Source organism: Oryx dammah, unplaced genomic scaffold (genome assembly GCF_014754425.2).
Source record: "Oryx dammah isolate SB20612 unplaced genomic scaffold, SCBI_Odam_1.1 HiC_scaffold_23, whole genome shotgun sequence".
Taxonomy (NCBI): domain Eukaryota; kingdom Metazoa; phylum Chordata; class Mammalia; order Artiodactyla; family Bovidae; genus Oryx; species Oryx dammah.
Window position 1 is genome coordinate 72052117 of NW_024070207.1, and position 15527 is coordinate 72067643.

The following is a 15527-nucleotide window of genomic DNA, read 5'->3' on the forward strand; positions in this document are numbered from 1 at the left end:
TGCCCCTAAATGACCCACAGGTACCTCAGGCTCTGCATTTTCAATGTCAGCTCTTACCTTGCCATTCCCCTTCCAAGAGGATTTTTTTTTATGCATTTATGCTTGCCAACTTGAATGATAGTTGGAGCTAACAAATTTATTCTTCCCTTGTTTGTGTCTGGTACTCTGCTAGGACCTTGGAATAGAAAGATCAATAGTCTCTCTAGGAGGTCACAAAGTGGTAGGAAAATCAAATATATAATCAATTATATGTAATACAGTAAGAGCTATAAAAGTTGATTTAATTGTGCTAAGGGGCACAGATGATTGAAAAATGGGTACTGTGGGCAATGTGATACATCTTCATGAAGTGAGGATATGAGCTGGTCTGGAAATATAAATGGAAAGAGAATAAAGGGCATTCCTTACAAAGGGCAAAGACTGTGCAAAGGAATGAAGACATGGGATAGGATATTTAGTGAAATACAATTCTGAGTGTGGCAGGAATCACATATCTATAGTAGGTATGGGAGCCAGTCACTGGAAATGAGACTAGATAAATGGGTCAGGCCTGCTTGTGAAAGGTATTAAAATCTAGGTACAACTATTGTTCCATGTGTACAGGTGAGAAAACAGAAAAGGTTATAAGATGCTATATAAGTCATCTAAGGTAATTCAATTATTAAGTGCCATGGTTAATCTGTAACCTTAATCTCTATACTTATAGACGAATCTGTGCTCAAGGATACAACTGGAAATCAGAAAATTTCATCCTTTACATGCAGAAGCTGTATGTACTATATCTTAAACTCTTTAATACTCAGAAAACAGATTTCTTCCTCCTTGCCTTTTCAGTTTTTGAGCAAAGTAGACATATAGCAGTCCCTATAACATATTTGTAGATCAAATCAAAGACAAATACAGTCACAAGCACATACTCTGTGGGGGTTCCATCCACAGTGAACGCCTCTTCTATTTACCTAGGCTCACTTCATCCTCCCATACTCCCCATGCAATTGTTTCATTTCAATAGATACTTAAAATTCTCCAGAGGATACATTAAAAAGTGGGAATAAAAAGCAGCAATATCTATTAAATGATTAAAAACATACGTTACCTGATTTTCATAACCCTCAAATTCACTAATACATTGTAGGTCCTTTCCATCCGTCCAATCTAGTCTGAATTTAGGACTAGTAAGGAATTAAGTAAGGATCAAAGACAGGTGATTCTTACCATTGTAGGTTGCACTGTTTTTCACAATTAGCTCCAAATGCTCCCTGAACTCTTCCCGAGATGGGTAGAGGCGTTTACGCACATTTTCACGGAGTGTCTGTAAGTCCATTGGCCGGGTGATGATCTTGTAGTAGTCCTTTACGACCTTTGCATTGACTGGAGTGTGGAAAGGGTATGTCTGTGCAAACAAGAGCGAGCACCATCCATGAGCAAAGAACATTTGCCATAACCAATTCCTCAAGACTCTCTCACATCTTACCTGTCTCTACCTGGCCACCAACTCTCAAAGGAATCTCTCTAGATGGAGCAGGTCTGACTGTTTCCTCTACTAACTGTTAAAAAATAAATAAAAAACTATATCCTGAAGAATAAGGAGTTTGAGTTCTTAGGACTATACTGCCCTCTATCTCAAATCAGACAGAACAAAGGGCCTTGCCATCCATACTGTAGACCTGAATGCAGTGAACTCACATTCGGAAGATCTCTCATGTCATTGATGATAGACTCCAAAATGGATGACAATGTCACCATGGGGTCTGTCCGGCGCCGGTGAATGGACTTATGAGGTCTCTAAGGAGAAACAAAATATCAGAATGCTTCTTTAAATTAAAAAAAATATATACATTTGGAAACCTTGTAATGAGCAGTACACGTAATTCTCAGGGCAACGCCACAGGGAGAATCTAAGGCTGTATCAGGGCCACGGCTTAGAGGACTGGGGGAATTAATGAGAATCCCATCTGGTCAGAAAGCAGCAATGCAGATACTCACATTCAAATAGTCACAGTGAACAGTAGTTCCAACTCGCCGTTTCTTCTTGGGAGGAAGTTGCTGCTTAGGGAACTTGAGAACCAGAGATTTTCTGCGAACCTCATCTGCACTGTAATAATCATAACACTTTCATAGCATGCAGTCCCTATTTCTAGCCCCCAGAAAAAAATCAACCACAAAGAAAAAGCCCAAAGTACCTGAGCATGAGCCTGGGGAGTAAAAAGCCAAACAAAATGCCAGACATCCACATCCTAAGGCTCAGATCAGGCAAGACCTCATAGTATCTCCAAATTAATAAAGAACTAGGCAAGCCACAAGTTCACCTCAGTTTCCTACTTGGAAGATAAAGGAACTAGGCTAAAGGAATTTCAAGAATCTTTCTATCTTGAACATTCTATCTCAGGATAAAAGGGCTAGGAAATTTAACTTATTCAGAATAGAAACAAGGAAGAAATTAAAGCTTGTTTGAAAAGAAAAACTAGGGACTTCCTTAATGGTCCAGTGGTTAGGACTCCATGCTTTCACTGCAGGAGGCATGGGTTCAATCTTTGGTTGGGGAACTAGGATTCTGGATGCCACACGGAGTGGCCAAAGAGAAAAAACTAGTTTGAGTTTCCCTCAATCATTAAAAGCCCAACTACCTACTTCCCTTTAATCATATGATATCAAGATACTATTATTTTCTTTTTCTAATGTGCTGCAAAACGTGACTACTATAGATGTTGATAAATTAACAAGGATAGGAAAAAAACTCTCAAATCTAAACAGAATAAATGAATATAACTACATATTAAATTAAAAATTACATACTCAAAAAATAAATATATTTTGAATGTAATACCCTGACTGTACAACGTCAGTGGCATATAATCCAAGGACAACAAATTACAGAATATATCTTGAATCTACTTTACATGTTTGTTGTTGGTGGTAGTATGTGTGCTCAGTTGTGTCTGACTCTTTGCGACCCTATGAACCGTAGCCCGCCAGGCTCCTCTGTGCATGGAATTTTCTAAGCAAGAATACTGGAGTAGGTTGCCATTTCCTTCTCCAAATTCTCAAACGATCTTGCACATATCACAGGATGGGCAAATGTATAAATACACTGATGCTGGGAACCAAAGAGGATATAAATATAAGCAGAAAAAGAATACAACTTAATGATATACAAATAGAGGTGATACAATGTTTTCATTGATTTTAATTAAATCAAGAACCTAAAAAGTGTGAGCTAAAAATAAAATGCAAACTATAGCTAAAAAACAGAAAAAGACAAAGAATCTATAGATATAATCTGTATTGGAAGTATTGAATGAGGTTGTGACTTACAATATTTGTGTATTTCCTAGTTCTATCTACTAAGAACCTAGAAGCAGCGACATCTCAGTGGCAACGAGCACACCTAACACCTAGATATTGGTTCCAAAATACTATTCCCCAATAAAAGGAACCAGGACTCCCTGAGAAAGGGCTGATTCTGGGTCTGGGACAGAGAAATTTCATGGAAAGTCTGACATCTAGTGCCAGAAAGCAAAGAAGTTTGCAAAATTTATAGGTTCATTTCAAAAGGACACAGGTTCTGGCTTGAAGGGATCAAATCTGGGACAATCTGGGCATTCAAATTAATAATGATGTTTACAGATTTTAATATAGTTTACAAAAGGAAGAATTTCAGAATCCATAGTAATATTCAAAAAAAGAGGGAGAAGTCCTGCTTTACAGAATGTTAGTTAGTATAAAGAATGATAGAATTAGAAAAACAATTAAGCAACCCCCTATGTAATAACTGAGTTAGGTAATGATCATCAATGGATGTTAAAACTATTGAGAGAAATATTGTAAGAGAACAGGATATTCACCCCAAATTAATTACAGTGGGAAAAAAAATCTTTATTATAGAGGAATCTGAGTATTACCACTTTAATAAGATGATCAAAATACTGAGGAAACCTGACATTATATGCTTTCTCATGTGGTACAGTAAATGCATAATATTACTTCTGCTGCAATCTTGCCAAAGATAAATATAATCAATACAAAAACAGACATATGTAGAATGTGGAATATTTTATGAGACCATTGACCTGGACTCTTCAAAAAATTCAATGTCATGAAAAACAAGGTGGGGAAGATAGTTCTACATTAAGAGATTCAAAATACTTAATGTTTGAACTGGAATTGGATCCTGAATGGAAGTAGGGTGTAGGCAATAAAGAGTATTGAGACAACTAGGGAAATTTGAATAAGGACTGAATATTAGATACTACTGAATTAATGTTAAATTTCTTAGGTGTAGTAATAGTATCATGTCTGTGCATGCTAGGTCACTTCAGTCATGTCCAACTCTTTGCGACCCCATGGACTATAGCCTGCCAGGCTCTACTATCTATGGGATTTTCCAGGCAAGAATATTGGAATGGGTTGTAATTTCCTTCTCCAAGTATCATGTTTGTTATATCCTTATTCTTTGGATATGTGTGCTAAAGAATTTGAGAGAAATGTCACGATGCCTACAACTTTCAAATGTTTCAGCAAAAAAGAAAATGTTTTAGATATATAAAGATGAAACAAATGTGACAAATGTTAACGTTTGGTGAATTTAGAGAAAAAACATATTATTCCTTCAGCTTTTCTGTAGGTTTGCAATTTTCAAACTAAAAAGTTGGATTTTTTTTTTAATTTAAAAACTTCTCATTGTACAGCAGAAACCAATACAACATTGTAAAAAATGAATTAAAAAAATAAAAACTTTTCTACTTGATTATCAAATTCTGAGGACAACGGCTAGGTAAGTATAAGCATAGTCTGTCTCCTCAATCTTTTTGGCTGGTCCATTATCAGAACATCTGAGATCAGGGACCTTACAAATACTACAAGTGCCTGGAATTAGAACAGGAAGAGCATCTAGTACCAGGTACTGTACTCCTTGCTTTATATAGTCTCCTTCATTTTATCTTTTTTTAAAAAGTATAAATTTATTTATTTTTAAATTTTATTTTATTTTTAATGTAAATTTATTATTTTAATTGGAGATTAATTACTTTACAATATTGTATTGGTTTTGCCACACATCAACAGTTACCCTTGAAAGGGTGATTTTATTTTGTAAATAAGGAAACTAAGACTCAGAAAAGCTGAGTAGTATGCCCAAGGGCAAGTAGGTAGTGGAGCCTAATGAGTGCTTTACAAGACTGTAATTTCCATTACTGGCAATAATTACCGAGGAAAGTCCATTAAAGTTCCTATGTCCTCAGTTCCACTTCAGAGAACACATCACATCCGCCCCTGCCCCCAACCAATATCGCCAACCTCCAACAGATCTCTCCCACCACTCTTACCTCTCAATTAGCTGTTTCCCTAGGACAATCTTGGTCCCTTCAACCTTGATAAGTTCCTCATTATCATTATGAATGACTGTCTTTTCCAACTCTTCCTCCTGCTCCTCTGTCATGGCAACAGGGTTGGAAGGGGGAGCATTTGTTTGATAATAAAGAGGGCAGAATTTGTTTGTTCTCATGTGCCCAATGGCACCACAAGCCCCACATTTCAGCTGTAAAAGAAAAAGTATCAACATGTCAGAGATAAGCAGGCTTCTTCATGTTAGCTTTAAGAAATACACAGAAAGCAGAAGAGAAACAAAGGCAGGCCCAGAACTTTTATTCTCATAGACTCGTTACACACCTTTCAACCAGAAGCCACTGAACAAAAGTACATGTATGGAAATGACACATTAAGAACAAAATGAAATCCAGAGACTGAACATTACTTTAAAAATTAAGTGAGAAAGAAAAGGCAGAGGATTTCTAACCCAACTTAAGTTGTAAACTATGAAAACATTAAAAATGCAGAAGACTATTGGAAGCCCAAGGTTGCATTCAGCAGCACAGGTAGCCAGAATGAGTATATTCCCTGTCTCAAGGAAAAGGCTTAATAATACTAAGTCTCTTGAAATTCCCTAGCAGTCAGTGGTTAGGACTCTGTGTTCTCACTGCAGAGGACCTGGGTTCAATCCCTGGTCAGGGAACTAAGATCGCACAGGCAGTGAGTGCAGTGCAGTTAAAAAAACAAACAAAAAAAAAAACACTCCATACACAAAAAAGCCAAAACAACAACAAAATAAGTCTCCATCTTAGTTGTGCAATTGCCCTCACTGTCATCTGTAAAATGGGATCAATACTGTATCATATAATATCACATATAAGAAACATTAGAATACTTAATGAGCTCAGTACATGTTAACAGTTCACATTTGTTGAGAATTTTACCAGGTATAAAGTGCTTCCCATGTATTATATTCCTTAATACAATACCACTGTGATATAGGTATCATCTTAAAGAAGAAAAAATAGGTTGGAGAGGTTATGGTCACAGTTACTAAATGGCAGAACAAGAACCTGAACCCAGATCTTCTGTTTCCAAGTCCACGGCTCTTTCCACTGTACCAAAGTTGCCTCATTTTGTGCTACACATTATACTGCACAGTGATACCTAAACTATACAAAGCAACCTGTACTGTATGTTTTCTCAGTCACTGCTTTTAATACACGCAATTTAAAAACAAGATGTATCTACATATGTACATAAATATACACGTCAAAAAAATCCACCACACCTGTCTCAACTCACAGAAAATATTTTCAATGGATGAAGCATAAAATGACACCCAATGACACCAGATTAAATCTGGTATTGTCAGTTCCAGTTGTACTAGCGTTTGTAACACCCAAGTGGCCACATCAGTTCAAACTAGCTTTCCATAATACTGCCTTCATTCCCAGTAAGGGAGGATGCCAAAAGCTAAGGGAAAAGGTATGCTTTCTTTCTCTGCTTTGTTAGTTATGATCATATTACACTATACTTACTTTTAGGTCAGGACGCTCCTTCATTTTTTTGGGCTTCTTCTCAGGAGGACCCTTAAGCTTCTCCTTTTCTTGGTTTCGCTTAAGTCGCCTCAGTTGCTCTTGAATCCTCCGCCGTTCTTTTCTCATCTCTTCTCGATGTTGTTCATCAAAAAGGGCAAATTTTCGACTATATAAAGGGGAAAAAAATTAACGGATCCATAAGCAAACTTAAAACCAAGAAGACTGTCCTGATAACAAACATCTCAGAACTAAAGTAATACTGAAACAAAAGGGGCTACATGTACTCCTACTTACCCTGCTCATCAGTCTTCCATGTGCAGAGGGGTACCTCTCTCAGAATGAGGAGCCTTGAGGAGTCCCTAAGATTTTTGCCAACCAACCAACAAAAACACAAAGGACCCAAAGAGAACTTAAAACATGCCTTTATTTTACAGCAACCTGGGGATTCTCCCTGTGATCTGGCTCTGTTCAAACCCAAAGTTCTAAAGGCAAGATGGTTCTCAATTAACACAGATTTCCAGGGACAACTGTGCAGAATCTTGTTACTAAAATTCAAGTATCCGTCCTCACCCCCTTCCCCATCATTATCATTCTCTTTATCACACTGGCAAGTGGGGAGTCAAACTCACATAAATTCCTCGTCTTTTGTGGTCCGTATGCGCACATAGGCATCAATGACAGCTGGCTTTCGGACCGTCTCACAGCGAACATATTCTTTCCCCTCCTCATCTCGAAACGTGCGATAAATCTTGAGACAACGGCCAGTGGCAGAAGAATTAAGGCTTGTCACAGAAGCGGTGTCATCATCTCTGTGATTGTTTCCTGATCCTGCTGAGCCTGCTGCTGCAAGGAGAAAAAGACACAGTCCCCCTACCACCTAAATGGCTATTTTCTTGGGGTTGAGTGGAGACCCCAAAACTCAACATACCACAGAACTATTGTTCTATAGAAAGCATCAAAGTCACCACCAGCCCCAAGGATACACTAGTTGTCCTTTCCTGACTTCATTTTATCACTGTCAATGTTCCCATTTTTATAATAAGTACAGAAAGTTCTGAGAGGATCTCAAAGAAACACATTTGTCATATGGAGGACAGCAGAGCAGTAGCTGTATTCTGATTTCTTTGAACCAATGCACAAAAGGAAAGTCCAAGCAGGAAATACTTGATGATCACACTATAGAAAAGCACCCAAGCACTGGGGATGGTGAGGGTGGGGGCTAGGGCGCAGCAGGCAGAAATGACATCACAGAAAAACTCCAGTCTTAAGGCCTAGAGTATGCTTCTCAAACTTTAATATGAATGAACAGGAATCATCTGAGGATCGTGTTAAAATACAGATTCTAATTCAGTAGGTTTGGAGTGAAACCTGAGACTGCATTTCTAACAAGCTTCTACATGATGTAGACATTGCTGGTCCAAGACCACATTCGAGGAAAGGCTTTATCACATCTTTACAAAGTACTCAGAACAACCGAATCACACAAAGCTTTTACAAAGGGAAAACAAAGGAAAGACTACTGTGAGTGTAGTCATTTAAAGTGTTCATCTTCAGCCTTTATCCTCTCTCAGTATCTACATCCAAGTTCTCAATTGCCTGTTTGACATCTATACTGGGGAGTGTCAAAATCCACATATTATACCTTTCCTTCTTAAACCTGCTTCTTTTTCTGAAATGTACTACCCTAATCAACGGTACCACCACCTTTACAGCAAGCCAGAGTGAAACCTTAACATCACTTTGACCTCTCTCCTTTTTTCATTCCCAATGACCACATCTCAAACCAGTTCAGGCCTTCATCATCCCCACCCTCAATTTATGCAATTTAGGGTTGGTGAGTTTAAACTCTTTTTAGAATCCAAGACTCCTCTGAGAATCTTCCAAAAGCCATGGATCTTCTCCTCAGAAAAAGTACACCTGTACAGACTTCTACATGTGATTTCAGAGGGTTCATGAACAACCCCCAAATCCATCCATGGATTTTGTATTAAAAACTCTTACCCTCTAGGATGAATGCCCAGAAAACTCAAGTGATGTAGAGTACTGATAGTCCTGGTTTGGCCAGGCCTGACACAAACAAAGGCAGTAGCAGACTGGCAGCATCTCTTCAATTTGTGCCCCACAGACATACCTAGAGTCCAGTTTGCAGAATCTCTCTAATTCATCTATGGGCTTTTCTATACTCATCTCCCACTTCTCCTGCCTCCATCTTTACCTTAGTTATTAGTGAGCAGTTATTTACAATTTTTCGATCTTTATTTTTTTTGTCTGTCTATCTGTAAAGTCACTACCCTCACCCAGTATCATCCTCTGTAGTTCCTTCCGTTCCTGCTCCTCCCGTTCACGTGACAGCTGAGAGCTGGTTTTCTTATTCTGCAACATGTTCTCTATGTTTTTTCCCATTTCCTCAAAGTCACTGTCTTCAGCTGAGCTGCTGTCTGTATCAGTTGATAAGATTTCAGTCGACGATAAAACCCTAAAAAGGCAAAATATGTTAAATTAAAAAGGAGGGGAAACATAAGTTTTAAAAAAAAAAGCTGAAGAAACAATTTTAGTTTAGGCAAGAGTAGGAAATTGAGAAATCAACCTTAAAAGAGAAATATTCAAAATCCACTAAGACATGGAACCCTGAACAGAGAAGCTCTACAAGTTTTCCTAGAAATTCAGTCAACGAGGCAAGTTCAAAATATGAAATAGTATAGCAACTCTTTCAGAATTCTTGGAAAAAGCCTGAGAAACAACAAATCAGCATAGCAGTCATTTTTAATAGGGCATTATCATCCTCTAAACACTAAGCCTCCAAAAAACCCCCACAATCCCCTATCACCACTGTAATGGCTGCCAGGCTCAAGTAAGCCACAAGATTTGCCATGGAACCTAGCACTTCTTGCCACTGAAAACCTCTGGCAGGCCTGGATGGGAGTGGAGTTTGGGGAAGAATGGATACATGTATATGTTTGGCTGAGTCCTTTTGCTGTTCATCTGAAACTATCACAACATTGATAATTAGCTATATCCCAATACAAAATTTTAAAAAGCAAAACAAATGAAAAACTAAAAACTTTGCCCATTGTTTTGAAGGGAGTAGGTACCACAGCACTATCATGAATAGATATCACCTGAAATCTCAGATACCTGACCACCTAGTCACATTTTTAGGTGACCTTCTCTCCTCTATAAAATAATGTCTGAGACTCCCTCCCCTTTCCAGCTTAGATCTTCTGCAGTACTAAAACAACACACTTGTTCTGCAGGTCAAAGATGCGCTGACATTCCTCTTTGTAACGCTCTTGATGCTCAGCCACAGAAAACCTTGATCCACGGGCAAATTTACTCATGGGTCCCTCTCCAGAGCGAGCTTGTTCTGTTGACATTGTGCGTACTACATCAATCACTTCCCAGCGGGACAACTTCTTAATCTACGAGAGACACACACACAAATCATTTGGAGATTTCAAAGGAAAAAACCAGTGCACATGATTAGAAAGCCTCTAGATAAAAAAAAAAAAAAATCACCCAAAGCAGGTTAGACAGAAAGCTTTGAGAAAGCTAACTCCTGAAGAAGTCTCTAAGATTCAGTCTACCACAACATAAACGACAAAATTCTCCAGACAGTTCTTAATATCTGCCTCTTAGCGTTCCCCTCTCTACAAAGAACCCCAGGGAGCCTCTAAGTTTTTCTCTTCCATGCCCACCTCTTCCTCAGGCACACCAAATTTACGTAGAAGTTGCTTGGCATTTTTCAGTGAAAGGCGACGGAGGTCTGCATCTGTTCCTGTCACTGTCTTCTTCACTGGCTGAGGCTCCTTATCATCCTACCTCAGAAACAAAACAAGAAAGAATCCTAGTAAGCTGAACTCTTTATAGTAGGCATCTAAGATATACTGTTAACATTTCCACGGCTTCCCAGATCCCCATCCATTCATCTCCATTCCTTAACCTCTATTTCTTCCTCCCCTGATTTTTCACCTTCCAGATATTCAGACAGTCTCACCTTCTGCTGTGTTGGTTTGTTTGGAATCTTCACATAGGAGAATCCTTCACCACATCCTGTGGGATCTGCCACCCCAGTCACCTCCAGGAGACACTTTCCCTTCATGGCAGCAATGAAAGCCCGTGTGGTGTTCCAAGGAGCAGTGCGAACCTGAAGTATGAAAAAGATTCAGGGGGTGGTGAAAAACATTTGCTCTATATCTAGCCACACTTAGAAGGTGGGGATAATAACAATAATGTACAATCTGATGCTTTCTTAAACTGTTCACAGAGATCAATAGCTACATAAAGCTGCCCAGGACACAGCCTGTTCTTTTCTATGGTACTTAAATCATGATAATAAGTAAGAGGCCAAAGTCTCAGTCAGTGTAAGTAGGAATATGTGGAAAAGTGGTACCCCCTTCTTCAGCTCCATATCACTTGGGTTTGACTGAGAGTTTTCAAAGACAGTGTTGTCCCCACCCTCATGATTTTCAAAGAGTTAAGTTAGACTGATGACCACATTTGATTGTCTAATGGCTCAAACACCTTCTTTGGAATGACCCATATACATACTCTCCCAATTAGATGATAAACATGCTCTACAAAGTACTGGCCCCAGTCTCAGCAGCAATAAACCAAAGTGTATTCCACCTCTGCCACAGATTTGGTCAAAAAGACCTGTCCTCTCCTAGAACCCTAAATGGTGTTTATTGACCACATAAAATAAGCAGGCAATTAAGACAAGGGGAATGTGCTTGTCTAAACAGACCAGAAAAGGTATACGTAACTAGCTTAGCTATAAAGTGGCCAATTCTCTATTCGAGATTCAATCTTGAAGGCCGTTCAAAAGAATCTTTAATTTCGGAAATTCTGACATCCACTCATTGTTCACTCCAACCTCAAAAGTACAGTACATACAACAATGCTTCTTTACTCACTCTGCCTGACCTCACTGACAAGCATTCACTCATTTAACAAATATTTATTGAATATCTACACGTCAAGCACTACTTTCTCAAGGGCCTAATGTCAGTGAGGGAGAGACAAATAAACCAACCAAATTCAATACTGCATGACCAGTGCCATGACAGGAAAGTAAAAAGTGCTATATGTATACAAAGAAGGAAAGGATGGTGATCCAATCTGAATGAAGGGTGGGAATGAGGGCAAGAGTCAGGGAAAGCTTCCAAAAAAATATAACTTGCAGATGAAGGTCAGATGATAGAGGAGGGGAGAGGAAATATTCTAGGCAGAGGGAATAACATTTGCAAAATCCTAGAAAGCAGCAGAAATAAATTTAGGGAACTGAATGAACTTTAGTATGTTTGGAGCTTAAGAGTATAAAATGGTCAGTGACAGATGAGAGGAGATGAGAGCTATATTACAAGACCAAAATCACCAGAGCCTTGTGAATCATGGTACGGATTACTTCCTAAAACAAATGAGGACTTAAAGGAAGTCCTAGAGCAAGAGTGATATGATCAAACTTTTGTTTTAAAAGACCAATTAATTTTTTGACAAACGGTACTAGAATAACTGGACATTCATATGCAAAAAGATGAACCTTAATCTAAACACCCTGCACCCTAAACAAAAATTAACTCAAAATGGATCTAAACCTAAAATCTAAAACAATAAAACTTTTAGAAGAAAATAAGAATAAATCTTTGCAACTTTGAATTAGATAAAATTTTTGACCTGACACAAAATCCATAAGCAATAAAGGAGAAAATTTACAAGTTAGACTTCTGCTCTTCATAAGACACTGCTAAGATAATTAAAAGACAAGCTTAGATTGGGAGAAAATCTTTGTAAATCATATACCTGATAAAGGACTGGGACCCAGAATACATAAAGAACTCTCAAAATCCAAGAAGAAAACAAGTAACTAATTAAAAATAAGAATGGGCAAGAGATAAATAGATCCTCAACCAAAGAAGATTACTGGATGATAAGCACGTAGAAAGATGCTCAACATCTTTAGCTATTTGGGGAATGCAAATTAAAACTGCAATAACACACCCACTATAGTTGGGCAATAATATAATAAATGGAAAATAACAAGTGTCGACAACGATGTGGAAAAACTGGAATACACTGCTAGTGGGAATGTAAATGGTGTAGCCACTGTGGAAAAGTCTGGCAGTTCCTCCAAAGGTAAAACAGAGCTACCATACAATCCAGCAATTCCACTTCTAAATATTTACCCAAGGGAAAAAGAAACATATGTCCTTATAAAGATTTATACATGGATACTCATAGCAGTTTTATTCACAATAGCCAAAATCTGGGAACAACCAAAATGTCCTTTGACAGGTGATTAAACAAACAGTGGTACATCCATACTATGGAATATTATACAGCAATAAGAGTAACAAACTATTAATACACACAACCACCTGGATGAATCTCAGCATAATTAGAGTGAAGAACACAGACAAGAAAGAATATATACTTTTAACAAATAGTACTGGGAAAATAGAATACTCACATACAAAATAATAAAGATGGACCTTTACTTTACACCATATCCAAAAATTAATTCAAAATGAGTCAAAGACTGAAATGTAAGAACTAAAAATGTAAAACTCTTAGAAGAAAAAAAAACAGAGAAAAAGCTTCCTGACGCTGGATTGGGCAGTGATTTCTTAGATGTGGAACCAAGAGTATAGGGACAAAAGTAAAATTAGGTAAACTGGACTAGACTACATCAAAATGTAAAATTTCTCTGCATCAAAGGACATAACAAAGTGAAAGGCAACCTACACAATGAGAGAAAATATTCGTATAACATACACCTGAAAAGATGTTAACATCTAGAATATGTAACTCCTACAACTAACTCAATCACAAAAAACAAACAACCCAATTCAAAAATGAGCAATGGACTTGAATACACGTTTCTCAAAATAAGACATACTAACAGCCAACAAGCACATGAAAAGATTCTATCAGGGAAATGCAAATTGAAACACCACCGAAATACCACTTCACACCCATTGAGATGACTACTTTTCAAAAAAAAAAAAACAATAAATAACAAATGCTGGTTAAAGTGTGAGGAAACTGGAACCCTTATACATCATTGATAAGATGTAAAACAGTGCAGATGTTTTGGAAAACATTATGGAGGCTCCTCGAAACACTGAAAATAGAACCACCATATGATCCAATAATTCCATTTCTGGGTAGATATGCAAAAGAATTGAAAGCAGGGTCTTGAAGAGATATTTGCATGCCCTTGTTCACAGCAGCACTATTCACAACAGCCAAGATGTGGAAATAATACAAATGTCCATCAATGGACAAATGGATAACCAAAACAATATTCCATGGTTTGTGTGTGTGTACATATATACCACAGAATATTACTCAGAGTAAAAGAGATAAGAAATTCTGACATATGCTACAACATGAATGAGTATTAAGAATATTATGCCAAATGAAATAAATCAGTGACATAAAAACAAATACTGTATGATTCCACTTAGGCGAAGTACCTAGAGTAGTAAAATTCATAGGGACAGAAAGTAAAATGGTGGTGGCAGGGGGTTGGGGGGAGGGAAAAAGGGGGAATTACCATTTAATGAGTAATCAAGTTTCAGTTTTGCAAGATGAAAAGAGTTCTGGAAATTGGCTGAACAGTGTGAATGTACTTTAACACTACTGACTATACACATAAAGGTTTAAGATGATAAATTTTATGTTACATGTATTTTACCACAATTAAAAAAAAGAGTACATAATATAACTGTATGATTCCATTTATCTAAAACACTAAAAAATACAAACTAATCTGTGACAGAAAGCACATCAGTAGGTGTCAGGGGACAGGGAGAGTTAGAGAGAAAGGAGGAGAGGGGAGAAAGGGATTTTAAAGAGGCACAAATTTGTGGAGGTGACAGATATTATCTTGTCATGACAATTTCACAGGTATAAACATGCATCAAAACGCACCAAATAGTACACTTTAAACATGTGCCATTTACTGTATGTCAATCATCTCAATAAGCCTGTTTTTTTTAAGGATAATGGGATATACTAATAAAGATTAAAATCTCACCTCATCATCAATCTTCATCTGGAAATCTTCCTCATTTTCCTCTTCTGGAGCAAAAAAGGACTTCTCACCATAGCCAGCATCCTGGAAGAGGACAAATTCGTGTGTAAGTCAATCGATAAATTGGAAAATGCAAAGCACAAGTTTCACCAAATACCAAGTACTGAACACCAATGCACAGTTTTGCATAGAGAATGGAGTCTGTAAAGTCTTAGGTATACCTATCACCACTCTACACCCTTAAGCTAACATATGTGGATAGTTAAGGCCCATGAGGAAGCTGAATAGAGATGCTCATTAACTCAGTGGGACACAACTGTGCTGTCCCACCCCAGCTAGATCTTTCCTATTTTGGCCTAATAAGGACATTATGCTTCTCCAAACCACATGTCCAGCACCATCAGCATCTCTGCCCACCTGGAAGGCTGTGGAAAACAACTAAGAAGCACTTTCCTTGCTTATACACCTGTTTTACAAAGAATAGAGATTAAAGCCATCACCCAAATGAATGAGTAACCATTTTCAAGGCAAAACAATATTCCCTAAGTCCCTCACTAAGCCTTCCCACTGGTATTTATCTACAATGTAGTTTACCCCAGAACTGGTATACATGGAGTACCTTATACAGTTTGACTTTTGAAATA

The 15527-nt window shown here is 37.8% G+C and overlaps 1 protein-coding gene across 9 annotated transcripts in view; it reads right to left on the reverse strand.

Annotated features, from left to right (window-relative positions):
* The window catches only part of TAF1 (TATA-box binding protein associated factor 1), a 70263-nt gene that overhangs the window by 37344 nt on the left and 17392 nt on the right, over nucleotides 1-15527 (reverse strand). For 8 of the 9 annotated variants that reach the window (XR_005725403.1, XR_005725402.1, XM_040265714.1 and 5 more), the window contains 11 exons: nucleotides 14887-14967; nucleotides 10843-10992; nucleotides 10544-10663; nucleotides 10092-10267; nucleotides 9146-9324; nucleotides 7478-7691; nucleotides 6849-7014; nucleotides 5325-5536; nucleotides 1987-2095; nucleotides 1687-1785; nucleotides 1216-1393 (listed from right to left, as the gene is read on the reverse strand). Coding sequence is in view for 7 of the 9 variants with exons in the window: in XM_040265714.1 (XP_040121648.1) it covers nucleotides 1216-1393; nucleotides 1687-1785; nucleotides 1987-2095; nucleotides 5325-5536; nucleotides 6849-7014; nucleotides 7478-7691; nucleotides 9146-9324; nucleotides 10092-10267; nucleotides 10544-10663; nucleotides 10843-10992; nucleotides 14887-14967 (1684 nt within the window). In the remaining 2 variants the exon portion in view is untranslated. The remainder of the gene's footprint in view (nucleotides 1-1215; nucleotides 1394-1686; nucleotides 1786-1986; nucleotides 2096-5324; nucleotides 5537-6848; nucleotides 7015-7477; nucleotides 7692-9145; nucleotides 9325-10091; nucleotides 10268-10543; nucleotides 10664-10842; nucleotides 10993-14886; nucleotides 14968-15527) is intronic. The other variant, XM_040265708.1, reaches the window with a different exon arrangement.